The 21,306-nt window shown below is 42.4% G+C and overlaps 1 protein-coding gene across 1 annotated transcript in view; it reads left to right on the top strand.

Annotated features, from left to right (window-relative positions):
* Positions 1 to 15,655: 15,655 nt before the first annotated feature.
* Positions 15,656 to 21,306, top strand: part of LOC124280784 (nodal modulator 1-like) — a 50,161-nt gene continuing 44,510 nt past the window's right edge. The window contains 2 exon segments of the mRNA XM_046716754.1: positions 15,656 to 15,814; positions 17,269 to 17,404. Coding sequence (XP_046572710.1) covers positions 15,671 to 15,814; positions 17,269 to 17,404 — 280 coding nt within the window. The 5' untranslated portion in view covers positions 15,656 to 15,670.

The following is a 21,306-nucleotide window of genomic DNA, read 5'->3' as shown; positions in this document are numbered from 1 at the left end:
CAGAGCCCTAAAAATGACTGTTGTGGTTGTGATAACAGAAACCTCGAATACAGATTTGATTTTGAGGGATTGAATTTTATTTTATTTTTTTTATATGTACTGCATGCTGTTATGTCAATTAATTACAATGGAAAACATCAGTCTGAATGATAGTTTGTGTAAGTTTTAACTTTGACCATAGACTGACTGACTGAGTTTGGATTTACGCCGCTTTTAGCAATATTCCAGCAATATCACGGCGGGGGACACCAGAAATGGGCTTCACTCATTGTACCCATGTGGGGAATCGAACCCGGGCCTTCGGCGTGACGAGCCAACGCTTTAACCACTAGGCTACCCTACCGCCCCTTTGACCATAGAGATAATCACAAACATAATATATATAATTACCCAATATACCGGTTCTGGGGAAAAAACCCATTGTAATACGTTTCGTTTGAAAGGTGCATTGCGATATACCGTATACCGTGCAGTACGTACTGTCCTAGTACGTACATCCGTACGTGTCTGCGTCTGTACGTGTGTTTTGTTTGATTTAAAAAACTGTCTAAAGGTTTTGTTCGTTTTGTTTGTCGTCGGACTCAGCAATAGTCCAGCTATGTGGTGGCGTTCTGTAAATAATGTGAACATCATGGCATTCATCTGATGACATGAATTGTGTCTACTAAGTCAGCGAATCTGACCATCCGATTGCGTTAGTCGCCTCTTGAGTGAGTGAGTGAGATTTGTGTGTGTTTTGTGTGCAGGTACTCGTTGACTTGAACGTATACTATATACATATATATATATATATATATATGTCATATCCTGTCTTGAATTTTTGCACGCTCACTCAAACCGCCTGCACCACGTGAACTGATCACTGATACCAATCATGTACACTCTTCCGGTATCGTCTTTATGTGTCATGTTTCTGGGAATAATCGTTTTTAACTATTTACATTTAGGTTCGTCTTGCATTGGGAACAGTTCGTTTTTTTAAGCGAAGGTGCACGTAGTACAGGGCGGACTAAACTTTCAACCTCTCTGGCATGTAGACTGTTGCATAGCAACGCTGATCTTCATCTTAGTAGAAACATGCTGCTGGTGAGGTGAGGTGAGGTGAGGTGAGGTAAGGTAAGGTGAGGTGAGGTGAGGTGAGGTGACGTTTGGTGAGGGGGTGTCGTGTGGTGATGATTGGTGGAGTGAGGTGCCGGAATGGCCTCGTGAAGTGAGGTGAGGTGGCGAGGTCTCCTCGTGAGATGAAGCGAGGTGAGGTGAGGTTACGTTTGGTGAGGTGGTATCGTGTGGTGATGATTGGTGGAGTGAAGTGACGGAGTGGCCTCGTGAGGTGAGGTGAGGTGGCGAGGTCTCCTCGTGAGATGAAGTGAGGTGAAGGGAGGTGAGGTGAAGTAAGGTGACGTTTGGTGAGGTGATGTCGTGTGGTGATGATTGATGGAGTGAGGTAAGGCTAGTGAGTGAGTTTAGTTTCACTCTGCTTTTAGCAATACTCCAGCAACATCACGGCGGGGTCACCAGAAATGGGTTTCACACATTGTACCCATGTGGGGAATCGAACCCGGGTCTTCGGCGTGACGAGCGAACTCTGTAACCACCTGGTTACCCCACCGCCCCAGTTCTGGTATGGATGCTGATTCGATAGTGCTAAACCCCACTTTGATACTATGCCACAGTTAAGGATCTTTTGACCACTGTCACTTTTCATTTAAGTATCGTTTTTTTATTAAAAAAGAAATTTATTTAATTGATGAATTTTGATTAATATGTTCTGTAGATGTATTTTAATTATTGGTAGTTTAGATTAGTAACTTAGATTGTTAATGGATGCACCCTCAAAGGGGGTTAAAGTATTGTAAAATTATTGTCCTCCTGAGAGGGTACGTAAGTCCCGAAAAATTTAATGTAAATTTCAACTTACCAGATTCTTTAAACGTAGTATTTTTGTGATTTTAATTAATGGCTAAATTCGATGATAAAGGGATGATATAAATCCAGCTAGGGTCCATGCAGGTAGCAAAAGTACTGTAAGTCCCCATGGTACCTAGTATGGTGACCTGCCTTCAGTTGTTGGCGATCCATAGCCCATTTTTTACATTGTATTGTCCAGAATTAATTTTCTACTTTTAAAGATATATGCTAGCTAGTTTTAACTCATTTTGTGATAATCTAGTCATTTTACTGTTTCATTGACCGGGTTTTATATATTATATGTATGTATTATGAATTTTGAACTAGATATGGCTGAATATTGCCGATATGACTTTAAATCTTAACTCACTCACTCACTCACTCATACCATGACAGACACTGCTATATCACCTTAATGCCACGCACCAGGCAGGGTGATAACAAGTACCATACTTTAACGCCTCTTTAACTCGGCCGGGATCGAACCCCTGACATTCAATACATCATATTACAGAGGAATTCCGAGTCAGCATGTACTGACTTGATACAACCTTCACCAAGTGCACTGAATGAACTTGAAACACGTGTGCATTCATTGCGCCAGATGACCTCATACACAACAGCACACTCCTATAAAAGTCTCAATTGTGACGTCAGAATACAACCGTATCCAGACAGTACTATTATCGTGCAGTTCAACGCGACGATAAAATCAGCGAGTACGAAAACGAAACTGAGTCATCCAGTGCAATGAAATTATGACCATTGCGCACGCGCCAATTATTGCCCATCCTACAAGTGTATCACGTGAGAGAGGGTCCGTCGTCGTGGTGTTGACTGTGAGGTGCAAGCGTTAGCACTTACGTGACACTGTTGAGTCGGTTTCTCCTTCACATTAACCGCTTTAACTGCCAACTTGTAAACAGGAAAGAGCCAAATGGCGTGATTGGTGATGTTGTTGTGATTGGCTTAATGTCGTAACGACCAATACATCAGTTTATACTTCGCGGAATGCTTCTGTTTGTTGTGTAACGCCGCACTCAGCAATATTCCAGCTATATGGCGGCGGTCTGTAAATAATCGCGTCTGGGCCAGACAGTCCAGTGATCAACAACATGAACATGTTTCATCAATGTAACAGAATACGATATGGTAAAGACGTGTGAACCTATTGAATGTCGCCGCAACCCAGCTATTGAATCAAATAATCGAGTCTGGAAGACAATCCAGAGTGTTTCAGTGAATACGATATGGTGAGTTTTGAATCACAATGTTGAGTGAGTGAGTTAAGTTTGACGCCGCACTCAGCAATATTCCAGCTATATGGTGGTGGTCTGTAAATAATCGAGTCTGGACCAGACAATCCAGTGATCAACAACATGAACATGTTTCATCAATGTAACAGAATACGATATGGTAAAGACGTGTCAACCTATTGAATCACAAACATGAGTGAGTGAGTGAGTGAATCACAATGTTTAGTTTTTAGTTTTACGCCGCACTCAGCAATATTCCAGCTATATGGCGGCGGTCTGTAAATAATCGAGTCTGGTACCAGACAATCCAGTGATCAACAACATGAACATGTTTCATCAATGTAACAGAATACGATATGGTAAAGACGTGTCAACCTATTGAATCACAATGAGTGAGTGAGTGAGTTTAGTTTTACGCCGCACTCAGCAATATTCCTGCTATATGGCGGCGGTCTGTAAATAATCGAGTCTGGACCAGACAATCCAGTGATCAACAACATGAACATGTTTCATCAATGTAACAGAATACGATATGGTAAAGACGTGTCAACCTATTGAATCACAAATGAGTGAGTGAGTGAGTTTAGTTTTACGCCGCACTCAGCAATATTCCAGCTATATGGCGGCGGTCTGTAAATAATCGAGTCTGGACCAGACAATCCAGTGATCAACAACATGAACATGTTTCATCAATGTAACAGAATACGATATGGTAAAGACGTGTCAACCTATTGAATCACAATGAGTGAGTGAGTGAGTTTAGTTTTGGTACGCCGCACTCAGCAATATTCCAGCTATATGGCGGCGGTCTGTAAATAATCGAGTCTGGACCAGACAATCCAGTGATCAACAACATGAACATGTTTCATCAATGTAACAGAATACGATATGGTAAAGACGTGTCAACCTATTGAATCACAATGAGTGAGTGAGTGAGTGAGTTTAGTTTGACGCCGCACTCAGCAATATTCCAGCTATATGGCGGCGGTCTGTAAATAATCGAGTCTGGACGAGTCTGGACCAGACAATCCAGTGATCAACAACATGAACATGTTTCATCAATGTAACAGAATACGATATGGTAAAGACGTGTCAACCTATTGAATCACAATGAGTGAGTGAGTGAGTTTAGTTTTACGCCGCACTCAGCAATATTCCAGCTATATGGCGGCGGTCTGTAAATAATCGAGTCTGCAGACAATCCAGTGATCAACAACATGAACATGTTTCATCAATGTAACAGAATACGATATGGTAAAGACGTGTCAACCTATTGAATCACAATGAGTGAGTGAGTGAGTTTAGTTTTACGCCGCACTCAGCAATATTCCAGCTATATGGCGGCGGTCTGTAAATAATCGAGTCTGGACCAGACAATCCAGTGATCAACAACATGAACATGTTTCATCAATGTAACAGAATACGATATGGTAAAGACGTGTCAACCTATTGAATCACAATGAGTGAGTGAGTGAGTGAGTTTAGTTTGACGCCGCACTCAGCAATATTCCAGCTATATGGCGGCGGTCTGTAAATAATCGAGTCTGGACCAGACAATCCAGTGATCAACAACATGAACATGTTTCATCAATGTAACAGAATACGATATGGTAAAGACGTGTCAACCTATTGAATCACAATGAGTGAGTGAGTGAGTTAAGTTTGACGCCGCACTCAGCAATATTCCTGCTGTATGGCGGCGGTCTGTAAATAATCGAGTCTGGACCAGACAATCCAGTGATCAACAATATGAACATGTTTCATCAATGTAACAGAATACGATATGGTAAAGACGTGTCAACCTATTGAATCACAATGAGTGAGTGAGTGAGTTTAGTTTTACGCCGCACTCAGCAATATGCAAGCTATATGGCGGCAATCTGTAAATAATCGAGTCTGCAGACAATCCAGTGATCAACAACATGAACATGTTTCATCAATGTAACAGAATACGATATGGTAAAGACGTGTCAACCTATTGAATCACAATGAGTGAGTGAGTGAGTTTAGTTTTACGCCGCACTCAGCAATATTCCAGCTATATGGCGGCGGTCTGTAAATAATCGAGTCTGGACCAGACAATCCAGTGATCAACAACATGAACATGTTTCATCAATGTAACAGAATACGATATGGTAAAGACGTGTCAACCTATTGAATCACGATGAGTGAGTGAGTGAGTTTAGTTTTACGCAGCACTCAGCAATATGCCAGCTATATGGCGGCAGTCTGTAAATAATCGAGTTTGCAGACAATCCAGTGATCAACAACATGAACATGTTTCATCAATGTAACAGAATACGATATGGTAAAGACGTGTCAACCTATTGAATCACAATGAGTGAGTGAGTGAGTTTAGTTTTACGCCGCACTCAGCAATATGCTAGCTATATGGCGGCGGTCTGTAAATAATCGAGTCTGCAGACAATCCAGTGATCAACAACTTGAACATGTTTCATCAATGTAACAGAATACGATATGGTAAAGACGTGTCAACCTATTGAATCACAATGAGTGAGTGAGTGAGTTTAGTTTTACGCCGCACTCAGCAATATGCCAGCTATATGGCGGCGGTCTGTAAATATTCAAGTCTGGACCAGACTATCCAGTGACTGAAATTATGAGGATCGATCTATGAAATTCGTTGTTTAACGCCGTATTAGGCAATATTCCTGCTATGTGGTGGCGTTCTGTAAATAACTGAGTCTGGACCAGACAATCCGGTGATCAACACCATGTGCATTGATTAATTGGGATAACATGAGTTAAGATTTACAGATCCGGGATAGAATTGGTCTTCGGCAACCCATGCTTGTCGTAAGAGGCGAGATATAGTCTGGTCCACACCCGATTATTTACAGAGCGCCGCCATTGCTGAGTGTGACATTAAAGGACTAACAAATCAGCAAAACAATTAAACTCATGTCACAGAGGCAAACTTGCAACCTCACCTCATCGCACTTCACCTCACCTCACAGATCACCAGACTAGGCAAACGTGCAACCTCACCTCACCTGACGAGGCCACTCCGGAACCTCACTCCACCAATCATCACCACACGACACCACCACCTGACGAGGCCACTCCGGCACCTCACTCTACCTCACCTCACCTCACCTCACCCAACCCCACCCCCCACCCTTTCACCTCAGCAGCATGTTTCTACTAAGATGAAGATCAGCATTGCTATACAATTGCTATGCAACAGTTTACATGCCAGGGAGGCAACCATTATTGGCATGAGTATAGTTAAACACGATTATTCCCAGAAACACGAAACATAAAGACGATACCGGAAGAGTGTACATGATTGGTATCAGTGATCAGTTCACGTGGTGCAGGCGGTGTGAGTGAGCGTGCAATAATTCAAGTGAGTGAGTTTAGTTTTACGCCGCACTCGGCAATATTCCAGCCATATGGCGGTGGTCTGTAAATAATCGAGTCTGGACCAGACAATCCAGTGACCAACAGCATGAGCATCGATCTGCGCAATTGGGAACCGATGACATGTGTCAACCAAGTCAGCGAGCCTGACCACCCGAACCCGTTAGTCGCCTCCTACGACAAGCATGGGTTACTGAAGATCAATATTCTAACCCAAACCTTCACGGGTACAATAATTTAAGGTGAGTTGAAATTGGGTTTAGCATCGTGCTTGAGAATATTTCGCTCATATGACCACGTGCATGCGTGTGTATGTGTAGGTGCGGCTGCTTTTACTAGCCCAGACTGAAGCTGGTTTTATAGTGCTAGCTCACTGAGATGCCATGCCGCAGTGAAGCATGAATACCCCACTCAGACACATTATACTGACTCCGAGCTGACCAGTCCTTGTTGTACCCATTAATGCCGAGCGCCAGGCAGGGACCAACAAGTACCATATTTTAACGTCTTTTGGCATGACGCGGTCGGGGATCGAACCCGCGACCTTCCGCTCTAACCACTACACTGTAACCACGACACCAATAATTTAAGACAGGATATGACCTATACATAGTATACGTTGAAGTCAACGAGTAGCTGCACACACAACACACACAAAACTCACTCACTCACGCAAGAGGCGACTAACACGATCGGATGGTCAGATTCGCTGACTTGGTTGACACAATTCATGTCATCAGATCAATGACATGATGTTCACATTATTTACAGAACGCCACCACATAGCTGGAATATTGCTGGGTGCGACGACAAACAAAACAAACAAAACCTTTAGACGGTTCTTAAGTAACAGGGGCGGTGGGGTAGCCTACTGTCTTATTACTCCTTATTAGACTTTAGCTTGTCAATATCCTTGTCATCCTGTGGCGGTGGGGTAGCCTAGTGGTTAAAGCGTTGGCTCGTCACACCGAAGACCCGGTTCGAATCCCCACATGGGTACAATGTGTGAAACCCATTTGTGGTGTCCCCCGCCGTGATACTGCTGGAATATTGCTAAAAGCGGCGTAAAACCAAACTCAGTCAGTCCTTGTCATCCTCGTGATTCACGGGATATATCATGTTTATGGATGGGGATTAAGTACACCACCGAGACGACCTGCTTTAATAACTATATAGCTGTTGTATAATGTAGAATATAGAACAGACTAATTTAAAATGTGAAGAAAGTCAAGGTTATCAAGATCCTAAAGTTGAACTTATATAAAAGTATATATATACACTGTCACTGATCATTTATATAATAGTCACCGCCATTTTACTTTGAAGGCTGTGGGAGTCTGTCGGTGGATAACCAAGACAGGTTGTCTTCTTGTGTTGGTGTGTATTTCTTCTTGGAGTTACTGTGTAATATCTACATTACAGCACCCCTTCTGGTACCGCCACTGGACGGCGGGGTAACCTAATAGTTCTTCGTCACGTGAAGACACGGCGTCCATCCGCTACATACGTACAATGTGTGAAGCCCATTTCTCGTGTCCCCCGCCCTGATATTGCTGAAGTATTGCTAAAGGCAGCATAACACCTCACTCACTCACTCGCGTACTCACCCAAACTGGACTACGATGACATGCTGTCGGTTAAAGATCACATATACTCTAGGGGGACACACACACACACACACACACACACACACACACACACACACACACACACACACACACACACACACACACACACACACACACACACACACACACACACATATTATATTATTATTATTCCACTTGTTTTTGTTGTACAGCAACATAATGTCATTCAACATATACAGTTTCACTGAAGGTTCATATAGTGTCATACATCAATATACAAAGTTTCACTGAAAGTGGTAATTGAAGAGAAAGGTTCAAACAAGCATCTCATGGTAGCTAGACCAAAATTTGACAAATTTGTTGTAGTCACCATTGGAGTAAGCTATGGCCTTAGCTATATTATAGTAATTTGTTAACTCCCTCTGGATCGAAGCAAAGAAAAGTTTTCCTCTTTTAAGACAGACTTTGAAAATTGTGTTTTTCATTACAAGACAGATTACGTTTAAAGGGTCATTTCGTTTAGACTTAAAGCCCATTAGAATGGTTTCTTTAGTAAACTGTATATTGATTTCCGCCTTTTTATGTATCCAGTTTGACAAATATCGGCTATGAACTTATCACAAATTGTACAAACAGGCGAGTTTATGTATCCAATCTTAAACAAATATTTTCCAAGCTATGTAGATGATTGGATTGTGTGGGCAAAATTGATTACTGTCATATATGTAGTTGGATTTTGATGTGTGAAACAATAAGCAATTGTTAAAACTACATAACAATTGGTAAACACAACAAACACGGATGACAAATGCACCAGGTGCTCGGGTGCAACCGCCCAACCGAAGTCCCACACAAACACACGCAATGGCACGTCAATCCTCCGTAAAAACATTGTATATATCCAGTGTGTCGTTAAACAACACAAACAAAAATAATAGTTTCTGGGGATATGAATTAACTTAAACCCCCCCTCAGGGGATATATGAATGGAAGGTTGAGTTAGCACGGAACTACTACAGGCAATGTTTCTTGTTCGTGGACTTGTGTGCATGCATATATGTGCTTACATGCGCGTGTGTGCGCTGGGCGTGCGCGAGCGCGTAAAGTGGATAATACTGGTGAAGACATAATATTGACATACTTATATTTCTTACACTCCCGGGGCGGTGGGGTAGCCTAGTGGTTAAAGCGCTCACTCGTCACGCCGAAGACACGTGTTCGATTCCCCACATGGGTACAATGTGTGAAGCTCATTTCTAGTGTCCCCCCCGCCGTGATATTGCTGGAATATTGCTAAAAGCGGCGTTAAACCAGACTCACTCACTCACTCTTACACTCCCTTTAATGCACATGAAGCAATTTGATTTGCGCCATTCGAATTCGTGATCTTGTATATTAGAGTAAATATACAAACATGCAAGGGTTATCGCCGTTTCAGTCTCACATTTACACCATGGCGACACACCCTGACACATGATTGACACGGGAGCCATGACTACTTCCTTGTTACCACAAAACTGTATGAAAACAGCTAGAAAACAAGCACACACTGTCAGCTGATCGGTCATGTGACACTGTCATGACCGTTTGCAACTTGACGTAAACAACATGTTTGCAGCAGTAACATATGTCGCGATAATCTCGTCAGCTATTTTAATGTTCGGTTGAGTCACTGAATAAATAACATAATGCTGTAAGCTTGATCATCGAACAGGACTTCGACAGACATAGTGACATTGCACAGCGCGCTTACAAGCGGGTATTCTTATAAAAAAAGGACGAAGTGGGTACACTTCATAAACAGGCCACAAAAGCGGGCACTCTCTGTTAGCATGTTGCAAAAGCGGGCGCACTTCATCAACAGGGTACACAAGCGGGTACACTTCATCAACAGGGTACACAAGCGGTACACTTTATCAACGGAGCACAAAAGCGGGTACTCTTAATCAGGGAGACTCTATATCCCTGTCTTAATCAACGGGGCACAAAAGCGGGTACAATTCATCAACGGGGAACAACAGCTTGTATAGTTTATCAAAACGAAACAAAAGCGGGTACGCTTCATCAATAGGGTACAGAAGTTTGTAAAGTTTATCAACACTGAACAAAAGTGGGTACGCCCTGTCAACATGCTGCCAAACCGGATGCACTCTGTTAACAAAGTGAAAAGCGTGTCCTCTTTCGAAAAGGGTGCAAAAACGTGCACCCCCCCCCCTGTCAACTCTCCATCAACAGAGAGCAAAAGCAGGTACTCTCTGTCAACAAGATGTTATTTCTCCATGTTTAGTGTGGGAACAGGCTATGGATTAGAAATGCCGAAAGCTGTGTAACTGTAAGTGCTCCTGAAAAGTCAAACGTTTCCGCTACGAGTGAAACAAATCTGAAATACCGACTCTTGAAGAATCGATGTGCAGGAGCACGGTGTAAGGGAGGTAATCACCCTTCATGCTTTCTTGCATTTGTGGAATAATTGGTTTCAAACACAAAAAGCTGGTTCGATCCGCCACTGAAGTCAGAGGGCAGAATTTAAAAAGCTTAACTCACGTGAATAGAAGCTTTGTGGAACTGCATGTGTATATTGTACGTGAAATTGGTCTCCAACATTTTAGGTCTTAGGGAATAAGACGACTTTAGGAAAATATACGTATGACAGAACCTTTCCGCAGCGTCAATCAACTCATCCATATTTGCAGAACTGGCCCAAACTAAGGCTTGGTCTGTTAGATATTTGCATTTTCAGACAGACAGACATTTTATTCAGTAATAGGCCACTGGCCCAAAATACATTTATAGATATGATAAGTAGTTACTTCCGTTTTACAGAAAAACATCAAAATATTTTATTTTCCCAACATAATATAAAAATAGGCATAAAGTATTTATAACATTTATGCTTGTTGAAGACATTATTTTGACAAAGCTGTGTTGTGATAGAGGATGTTTCAAATATTTATCCAGAAACTTATTCCTTATATCTAGGTAGGCTTTACAATAAAGTAAAACATGTATTTCATCTTCAATTAAATTAAGATTAAGTTTTGGCAATCTTGAATCATAAGGGACATTGTTATATCTACCGGTCTCACAAGTAAGTTTAAAATTACCACATCTAAATTTTGTTTAAACAATTTCTTAAATATGGGGCAATATCTAAACTGAGATAAGTTTCAACATTTAGGAGGGACTTGGAATGTTTGTAATTAGAACACTTGGTTATTAGCATTCTCCTAGCTCTTGTAGCCTTCATTGTTGTAGTGACATGTACTATACTGAGTCAAAAAAGAAACTTCACAAAATGTAATTTGAAAATTAATGAATAATTTTTCTCTGATGATACATCTATGTATCCAAAATGGGGTCCCTATCTTTCGACTCTAGAAAAACGTTAGCAAAGCCCACTCAAACCCATCCATTCGTCGTGCAAATGACGTTAGTGCCAAATCAGGTTTTGCACGTGCAGTCGATCACGTGATCTTCGCATCGAAGTTTTCTTCATATGCACGTGTTTGCATTGGCCTCAAGAATTGAAAAAACACTTGTAAACCACAGTTCTAACGGTACTTGAAATGCCACGATTGTCAAATGTGCAACGTGAACGTGCCGTTGGCATGTTGCAAGCGGGAAGACCAGTTATTGACGTCGCAAGAGCAATGGGATGCAGCCGTCGTACTGTGTATGACTTGCGAGGTCATCTACAACAAACTGGCACCACTTCTGATAGCCCAAGGTCGGGTCGTCCACGTGTGACGTCACGAGCAGAAGACCGTCAAATCGTCCTACGTCACCTACGTGACAGATTTCTGCCGGCTACACGAACCAGGGCTGAGATGTTTAGAGGTCGACTGTCCTCACAGACCATTCGAAATCGGTTGCGGGCTGCCAATCTCCATTCTCGACGTCCATATCGTGGGCCAATACTGACGCCGTTTCATCAACGTCAACGTCTGCTGTGGGCCCAACGTCACCTCCGATGGACCCAGAGAGACTCGTATCGAGTCGTCTTTAGCGATGAATAAAGGTTTACCCTCAGATTCGCGGACGGCAGGCATAGAGTCTGGAGACGACGTCGTGAACGGTATGCCCAATGTTGTGTACAGGAAGTCGACAGATTCGGGGGCGGAAGTTGCATGGTGTGGGGTGCTTTCTGTGAGAACAACCGTTCCCGACTTCTGGTCATCCGTGGAAACCTCACAGCTGCTGCTTACCGCGACCAGGTGCTCACCCCTGAACTCGTTCCTTTCATGGCGGCTCATGGCCCAGGTCTACAGTTCCAGCATGATAATGCTCGGCCGCATACCGCGATGTTGACACGAAATTTCCTTCAAAACGCTGGAATCAACGTCATGGACTGGCCATCGAGGTCCCCTGACCGTAATCCAATAGAGCACGTTTGGGATGCACTTGGGAGAAGGCTTCGTGGTCTTATGAACCAACCTCAGAATTTGCAGGAACTTGGCGCTGCCTTGCAAGAGCAATGGCGCAGAATCCCCAACCACATGTTCACAAGCATCAGGCAGTCGATGAGGAGACGGTGTTTGGCAGTGGTGAATGCGCGGGGCGGCCATACACGATATTGAACTGAGAAATTTCGCATTTTTATTCTTGTGACTTGACATTCTGTATACCCATGTTTCGGAACGGCGATGTAGCCTAATGGAACTGATTATGGCACTGTCAGTGTATCGCGTACATCACACAGATCGCAGCAATGAAATAATAACAATTTAACCATCTGACCATCTCTTGTTCTTTTATAGTGCCCTGAAGAAAGAATGTGAAGTTTCTTTTTTGACTCAGTATATATACAACACCCGTGAAGGTCCGGGTTAGAATGAGCCTTCAGTAACCCATGCTTGTCGTAAAAGGCGACTAACCGGATCGGGTGGTCAGGCTCGCTGGCTTGGTTGACACATGTCCTCGGTTCCATATTGCGCAGATCGATGCTCGTGCTGTTGATCACTGGAATATCTGGTCCAGACTCGATTATTTACAGACCACCACCATATAGCTGGAATAGTGCTGAGTGTAGCCAGACCACCCGATCCCGCCTTACGACAAGCATGGGTTACTGAAGATCAATATTCTAACCCGGACCTTCACGGGTAGATCGAAATAATGGCCTGCCGGCCTGTCCGAGGCTGGCAATTTTCCTGTCGGGATGCATGAAAAGATCTCTACCAGCCCGATTGTCTGGCTGATATTTTTTAAATACCTCCCTTTAGGAAGCTTTGTATGAATAACACGCGAGAAGATATATTTGAGGCGGGTATCGCTTTAAACTGTCGCTATTAAAAATTTTCAGAAAAAATATCATTTCATAATGTAAACCGATATGGAATTGCAGGTTTAACAGGCTCTTGTCAAATGTCACAGGCTGGGGGATGTGACTGAGTATTTAATTTCATGCTTATTGTGTTTAATTTGCTGAACTAATTCACATTTGAAACAATGATGCTTGTTTGTTTTTGTAAATAAAATGCAATTTATGAGTCAAAAGTGCGGGCAGGCAACTTTCAAGTCGGGCAGGCAACATTTATTGGTCACCTGTCCGACTGTCTGGTTGAGTTTGAAAATTATTTCGATTACTGAGCATTACACATCCCTCCAATCAAACAGGCATCCGATGGGGGTGGAGGTAGGGATAGTGGTGGTACATTATGTTGCTCTGGCTATAGGTCTTTCTATCACCAGTAACACGCCAGTATTTAGTGTAATGCCCTCTCTCGGCATAATTTCAGCTATATGACGACAGTATGTAAATAACTTTATCCAGCCTCATGTCAGAATGTCGAGTTTTGATTGGTTCACGTGACTGATAAAATACCATGTACACCCGTCACGATCCGCGAGCAGGGAGTACAAAAGTCATATTATCCCGCCACGCCTCGGTGACCACGTGAGAAAAGCGTGCATCGCCAAGCCTTTAGTAACGTGCGCTGTATTAAGGTCAATCGATCAGCTGGTGTCAACATGGCAGCAAGGAAACGTTTTGCCACAACAACTGGGAATGAAATTGAAGTAAAACGTTCGGCTAGATAAATGCGTTATCACATCGTGTCGAGGGAAATACGGGGTTTTATCAGTCCCTCGTAAGGTTGTATTCCCCGAGCCGGAGGCTGATAAAACCCCGTATTTCCCGAGACACGATGTGATAACTTATAGAGTGAGAACCTGAACATCATAAGCACCATCTACACAGTAGGGATAGAGTAACATACAATCAGCTAAGTCAGCGAGCCTGGCAATCCAATCCAGTCTCCTCTTATGTCAAGCATAGGTTGCCCAAAGATCAATTCTAACCCCGGATCTTCTCGAAGTTAACTAAAGTTGTTGGTTAGTTAGTAGGTTGTTTAACGCCGCACACAGCAATATTCCAGCTATATGGGGGGCGGTGGGGTAGTCTAGTGGTTAAAGCGTTGGCTCGTCGCGCCGAAGTCCCGGGTTCGAATCCCCACATGGGTACAATGAGTGAAGCCCATTTCTGGTGTCCCCCGCCGTAATATTGCTGGAATATTGCTAAAAGCGGCGGTAGGTTTACACACAAACAAACAGAACTGACTGACTGAGTATGGTTTTACGCCGTTTTTACCAATATTCCAGCAATATCACGGCGGGGGACACCAGAAATGGGCTTCACAAGTTGTACCCATGTGGGGAATCGAACCCGGGCCTTCGGCGTGACGAGCGAACGCTTTAACCACCAGGCTACACCAGCGGAAGGAGGCACACAAATACTGATATTATATAAAAAAAAATAGTTGAAACCGAATGAAATCACCTTGAGACATGAAATCAGTGTGAAATTTGAATATAGAAACGGGTTTCATCATTAAGCTGCTAACGTGATGAACATTTCTTCAGGCCATAATCTTGCATGATTTATAAGTATATTATAACTTAACAAATCGGAGAGAGTGATATATTTTCAAAATGACCCCATAAAAATTCACAAGCTAGTCGGGCCAGTGTCTGTGGAGATTTACTGGCCCGACTGGATTTTTACTAGGCACTGGCTAGCGGGCCAGTGGCTATATCGCACACTGCGTGAAAACCAAAGTAAACATTGGTCTTTGGAGGGTTTCTTCTGTATTATCCGTTGTATTTTTAAAAAAACAATGTTCATAGAAACCGCGATGTTTCTGCAGCACATTATTTTACAGAGCAAAATCTAAACGAGAAAATAAACAAGAATTGAAGATGTTAAAAAGTGTAAACAAAATCAAGACATTTTTCTGGTTCGAACTCTGATGTATGCTCTGCCCGCGTCACAAGATTGATAGTGGAGAGCCCTGCTAATGACCACGCCCATGTGGCGTCTTGTCCGTGCGCAAGTGTCGTAAAATATATTTGTTTATAGTTTAGTTAAAAAAGACATACATATCTCCAAATTGATGAACCTAAATGATACTTGAGATTCAGATATATATGTATCTATCCTCCAATTATTCCTATATGCCCAAATACTCGTTTTCATAGCCGACTTAACGACAACCGTAAAGCAACTACCGGCAACTCATTTCCGGTAAACCCAGGATGGCGTGGATAAGCGTAACACGGAATATATTTTTGGTTTTGTTTTGTTTATTATTAGAAAACGAAAAGGTTTTGGCCGATGGCGTACTCGGATGTGGAGGATTCGTCAAATCTGACGTTGATATTAATTTTTCTTTAGTTGAGGTAAATGTTGACTTGCAGCATTGATTTGTCACGCATGGTTGTGATCACAGGTTGTGTTGAACTTGAGTGGAGTAGAGGACTAGCATTAGGCATTTCATCGAATGAAGCCACATCATATCATTTATTTATGTCAAATGTTATGCAGATTATTGTAAGGTAATGTTAGCCGGAGATGAGTCTAGTTTTCTAGACTGAAAGGGGCGGTGGGGTAGCCTAGTGGTTAAAGCGTTGGCCCGGGTTCAAATCCCCACATGGGTACAATGTGTGAAGCCCATTTCTGGTGTTCCCCCTCCGTGATCTAGCTGGAATATTGCTAAAAGTGGCGTAAAACCAAACTCAGTCAGTCTACACTGTAAAAGTGGGTATGCTAAGTGCTTGGTACGGTTTCGTCTAAGGACCCTTGCTCATCTCAACTGAAAAGCCAGGGCCTAGATTTTTTAAGCTCTCTTAGCGCTAAGATAGTCATAAGTTAATGTTAATGTACGGCACTTACTACAATCTTAGCTCTAAGAGAGCTTCGAAAATCATCATAAGTTAATGTTAATGTATGGCACTTACGACAATCTTAGCGTTAAGAGAGCTTCGAAAATCTACACCCAGAACGATAACAGGATATCAGCTGGATTCTTTGGAATTATTAAAACTGAACTGCTATACATACAGTTGGTTAGAATACCCAATTAATATTATCTTGACATAACTCAAGGAAAATTCAGTATGTGAAAATATAAGTTAATGTGTACCTCTTCAATCTTTGGTATGAGGATATATCCAAAACTATATCCTTGCATAAAATAATGGTGAATATATTCCACTGTAGCTCCTCAAATTGTAACATCAATAATTAAATGCCCATCTACTATAATGACGCCACCCTGATTGTTTAACAAGGTTAAGGAGATTATGATGCACTTTGATTTCAAGATTTCACTAGTGTTATGCACTATATAGAAATAATTGGGAATGATTATCATCATTGTGCAAAAGAAAGCGATATTGTGTGGTTGAACATGTACTACCCATCCAAAGTTTAGACTCACTTAAAGCACTCACTATATGTTATGTGTATATATATGGTTACATCGAAGATGAATTTCTCTGCTAACTTAGGGGAACCATCTGCAAACCTTATGCAGATGAATTGCACAAGGATCATGCATCAATTTTCTGAAAAGCATGTGCAAATATTGTGCATGTGAACAGCTGTGTTTTGGTGTAAAGTGTTGTTAAGAATCTTCCAATTTTCACTGAGTTACATGATTTATTGAACTCATGAAAATACTGTTTTCAACGTTACGTTTTCAACGTTACGAATATGTTTCAAATTACAATACATCAGTTCATGTGTAAACAGTACCTTTAAACATTATGGGATATTATTATAGTATATTATTATGTGATATCGGGATCATATTATCGGCCATATCACAATACATTTCATGATGATCCTTCAGGTGAAGCTGTACACCCCTCATGGCAGTATGAAGTATCAGACAGACTGCGCCCCCAACACAGGATACTACCTCATCCCACTCTATGACAAAGGTGACTTCGTGCTCAAGGTGGAGCCACCTAAGGGATGGAGTTTCGGTAAGTGGAATTTCCAACAATTATACCGATCCATATTTTACTTTCCCTTGTTGGACTGATGTATAAACCCTTCGGTGATCTCATGCTAATAATTGTCAGTGAATCTAGAAACAATTCATGCTTTAAACTGTGGTATACAGTAGTGGTGGTCCGATTAATTGAAACAATCGAAGATTGGTCGCAGTGACTAAACGATCCAGCAATAGATCACGTTTTCTCATAATCGAACACAAACAATTCTGGAACACTTATTTCCATTAACAATATTTTTCACAAGGTTGGTTTTGTCTGTTACATTTCATGACCGTAGTGGTCAAGCTCGTTCCAAGTCATGGTTGAATTTATCTTAAAGACTCCAAGAAATCTATGTTCCTGACATACTAGTCATCCTTTAAAGATGTGAAATTTTGTCACAAAAACCAAAAGAACAACATGTTTTTTCCTCATTTTTATGTGCATTAACAAATTTCATTAATGACGCTAGCCAATTTTTTTCGATGATTGATCGTTGTTATAAACCAATCATCAATTATGAGATTTTAACCAATTCCCAGCTCTAGTATATAGTAAACCCTACTAAGTATTGCTCACTGAGATGCCTCTGTTACCCAATGTGCAAGCTTACATGGATGATATGCTTTATCATATATATTTGAAACTCACGTATTCTTATGTTTCCAGCTTACTATGTTACATCTTGATTCAAGTTGAACATCTAGTTTAAGTTCAAGGTGTCCTCTGGCATGACACAAGTTATATTTGTGGTTACACTTCTCAGTAAATTACAGATTCTAGTACTTTTGTTGGGTTGAGTCCCATTTGGGATTCGAACCCACACTTTCAGAGTCAAACACCTAATCGCTAGCACACAAATTCAGCCATCTAACCCACTCAGGAATTGTAGCTTCAAAAAAATGGAAGTGGGACAACTGATAGTGGTAGTCTAGATCACAGACTTTGTTCCCTCTGACGTGTGTAAATTGTCATGACTCCCACTTGATTGTCTGGTCCAGACTAGATTATTTACAGACTGCGGCCATATAGCTGGAATATTGCTGAGTGTGGCGTAAACTAAACTCACTCACTCATGACTCCCACCTAATCACCAGCGCACCAAGTCAGCCATCTATCCCACTTAGCCACTGCAGCTTCCACAAAAAATGAATGGGACTCAACCCAACAAAAGTACTAGAATCTGTACTTTACTGAGAAAACTTAATCCCAAATATAACATGTTTTACAATTGACCACTTTTTAAACGGTACTGTGTATTCATTGTCCTCAGGCCTGTTTCGCAGATTACTAAAGAAATTTCCTTTTGTCCATGAGGTTTATTTTTCTATATCTTTGTGTCAGAAAGACATATACTGAAATTATCCCAATTTTTGTTCGGATCCTGAGACCATGTTGGGTATGGTAGATTGGATCAGTAAACTTACTTGTCAATGTCAGAGAACTGTTCCCTTTGTACCTTCACACACGAGCCATGAGACCGCCTCCGTGGTGTAGTGGTTAGAGCGTCCGCCCGGAGAGCAAAAGTTCGCGGGTTCAATCCCCGACCGCGTCATACCAAAATACGTTAAAATATGGTACTTGTTGGTCCCTGCCTGGCTCTCGGCATTAATGGGTACAACAAGAACTGGTCAGCTCGGAGTCAGTATAATGTGTCTGAGTGGGGTATTCATGCTTCACTGCAGCGTGATATCTCAGTGGGCTTAGCTCTATAAAACCAGCCTAAGTCTGGGCTAGTACAAGCAGCTGCACATACACATACACATGCATGCACGTCGTCATATGAGCGAAATATTCTCAAGCACGACGTTAAACCCAATTTCACCTCACCTCACCTCACGACCCATGGTTTAATGTTTTATTCTATGTAGATAGTGGTATTCCTGTGTTTATCTTCTAAAGAAACAGTTAACTAAAGATACCATGGCCATTTTGAATCTCGATGTGTACAGGTTTTTGTTTGTTTGTATAACACTGTACTCAACAGTATATTTTTTCTTATCCTGACTCATGCTTATTTGCTTGTCTTCTTCTTCTGGCGAACCTAGTGGAACACTTGTATCTCCCAATTGAAGTTCCCTTCAATAAAAAATCACTCATTAGTACTCACCACGAGTTACCTCCCTTCTGCAAGCGCGGGAACGAGGGCGCCACCCAAGCCCATGTGCCTCACTCTCTCCTTCTTCGCCCAGTGAGCTGGACGTGAGAGCGCCTGTGTCTCCCAACACACTATATCCTTTATTTATATTTAGTTAGTTCCTCTTATACGTTAGTATAAAGGTATTACTAGTATATTTATTCAATTTGCATTGATTATTAATTGTGTTTCTGCTGTTTATTCACGCTTCGCCGTGATTGTTCAGTAGGCTACATTAATGAAATTTGCACAGATTGTAAACTACGTTATTCTGATACCGATCCACATTTAAAATTTCCCTAGTTGCATTACTCCATGTTCCTTTGATTCTCGTTGTAAATTGTGTATCAATTTACCTATCTCTGCCTTTGACAAATATTTATGTTCCGTTTTGAGACGGAAGGCAGATAAATCTCGTAAACAGATTTCAAACATGGCTAATAGATCGCAAATTAATGTTCCATGTCAACTGTTGACTGAGGACCCGCCACCGGCTGGTGGCATGCCTGAGTTTACCTCGGCGGATAAGCGTGGGACGCAGTCCGCTATGTCCAAGAAGCGACCTGCATCTCTTCTGAGTCCAAGTCGAGGAAACCATCCATATCATCACGTACACTGCGTACACCAAGATCTACACCTTCATCTAAAGGGAAGTCAACAAAATCTAATAATTTTGCCTCTGATATCTTACCAGTTACAGAATTAGCATTATATGATGATGATATGCCAATTATCATTCCAGAAGTTCGTCACAAGAAACGGCCCGTTTCTGCGACTGTCACCTCAGCGCAGATGAACACACAACCGGACATGCCGACACTATCACCAGAAATTTTATCTGAGGGTCCAGTCACCTCTGCAGAGAGACATCCCCTCATCAATGCAGACCGCTTCAGACGACTTGATCAACCAGATAATCAGGGTGATGGAAGACTGCTACGGCTTACAGAGGCCTCAGAGCCACGGGCCTCAGAGCCCACCCCATATTAAGTCATACAGGGCCTCATAGCCCGCCTTTTGGCTTCGTAGGGCCTCTGAGCCCATAGACGCGCGCCTCGCCAAGGGCAACCCTGCCCGAGTGAGCTCTTTGCATAAGGTATCTCAGGTCAGCCTCACAAGGAGCTAGAGCCTCACCTTTTGCTAGAGGCTTCGCAAGGAGAAGGAGCGCTTCGCCGAGCACGCACCTTGTCATTCACGAAGCGGCGCTTGCAAAGCAAGCCATATGTCGGATCGGACACTGACTCCAGACATTCACGAGGACCGCCGAAGGCTAAGTGGTTCTACTTCGCCTAGAAGGCGTTCAAGCAGAGCCCTCAACGCTCGAGAAGTCCAGAGCGTCTGAAGGTTATCACCGCTCACGGCCCACAGTCTCCGCGGCGAAGGATGTCTTTTCAAGGTCTACATACACTAGCCACTTTCGTCAGTCCGTTCTCCTCAATCCTCACATAGATCTTCTTACAGATCGAGGACTCCGACATACGACCATACGTCAGAGGAGGACGATGGTATCATTTTCTCAGAGGCTGAGATAAGGTATTGGATGGTAAACGAATTACAACTGGCCTCCCCTTCTAAGAACGAGGATACAGCCCAAACTTACCTGATGAAAGATGATGATGTAGATCATATCACCGTGCCTCCTATGGATCCTATCGCAGCCGTTCCTGCTAAACTGGATACAGCCTACTCCAAATCTGCTAAAACCCAACCTACCCATTTACTGTTCTTCAATGCCAAGCATTTTTATGGACAT

The sequence above is a fragment of the Haliotis rubra genome, unplaced genomic scaffold (genome assembly GCF_003918875.1).
Source record: "Haliotis rubra isolate DU_JTF1 unplaced genomic scaffold, ASM391887v1 Scf274, whole genome shotgun sequence".
NCBI lineage: Eukaryota > Metazoa > Mollusca > Gastropoda > Lepetellida > Haliotidae > Haliotis > Haliotis rubra.
This window is presented reverse-complemented; position numbering and strand designations above follow the sequence as displayed.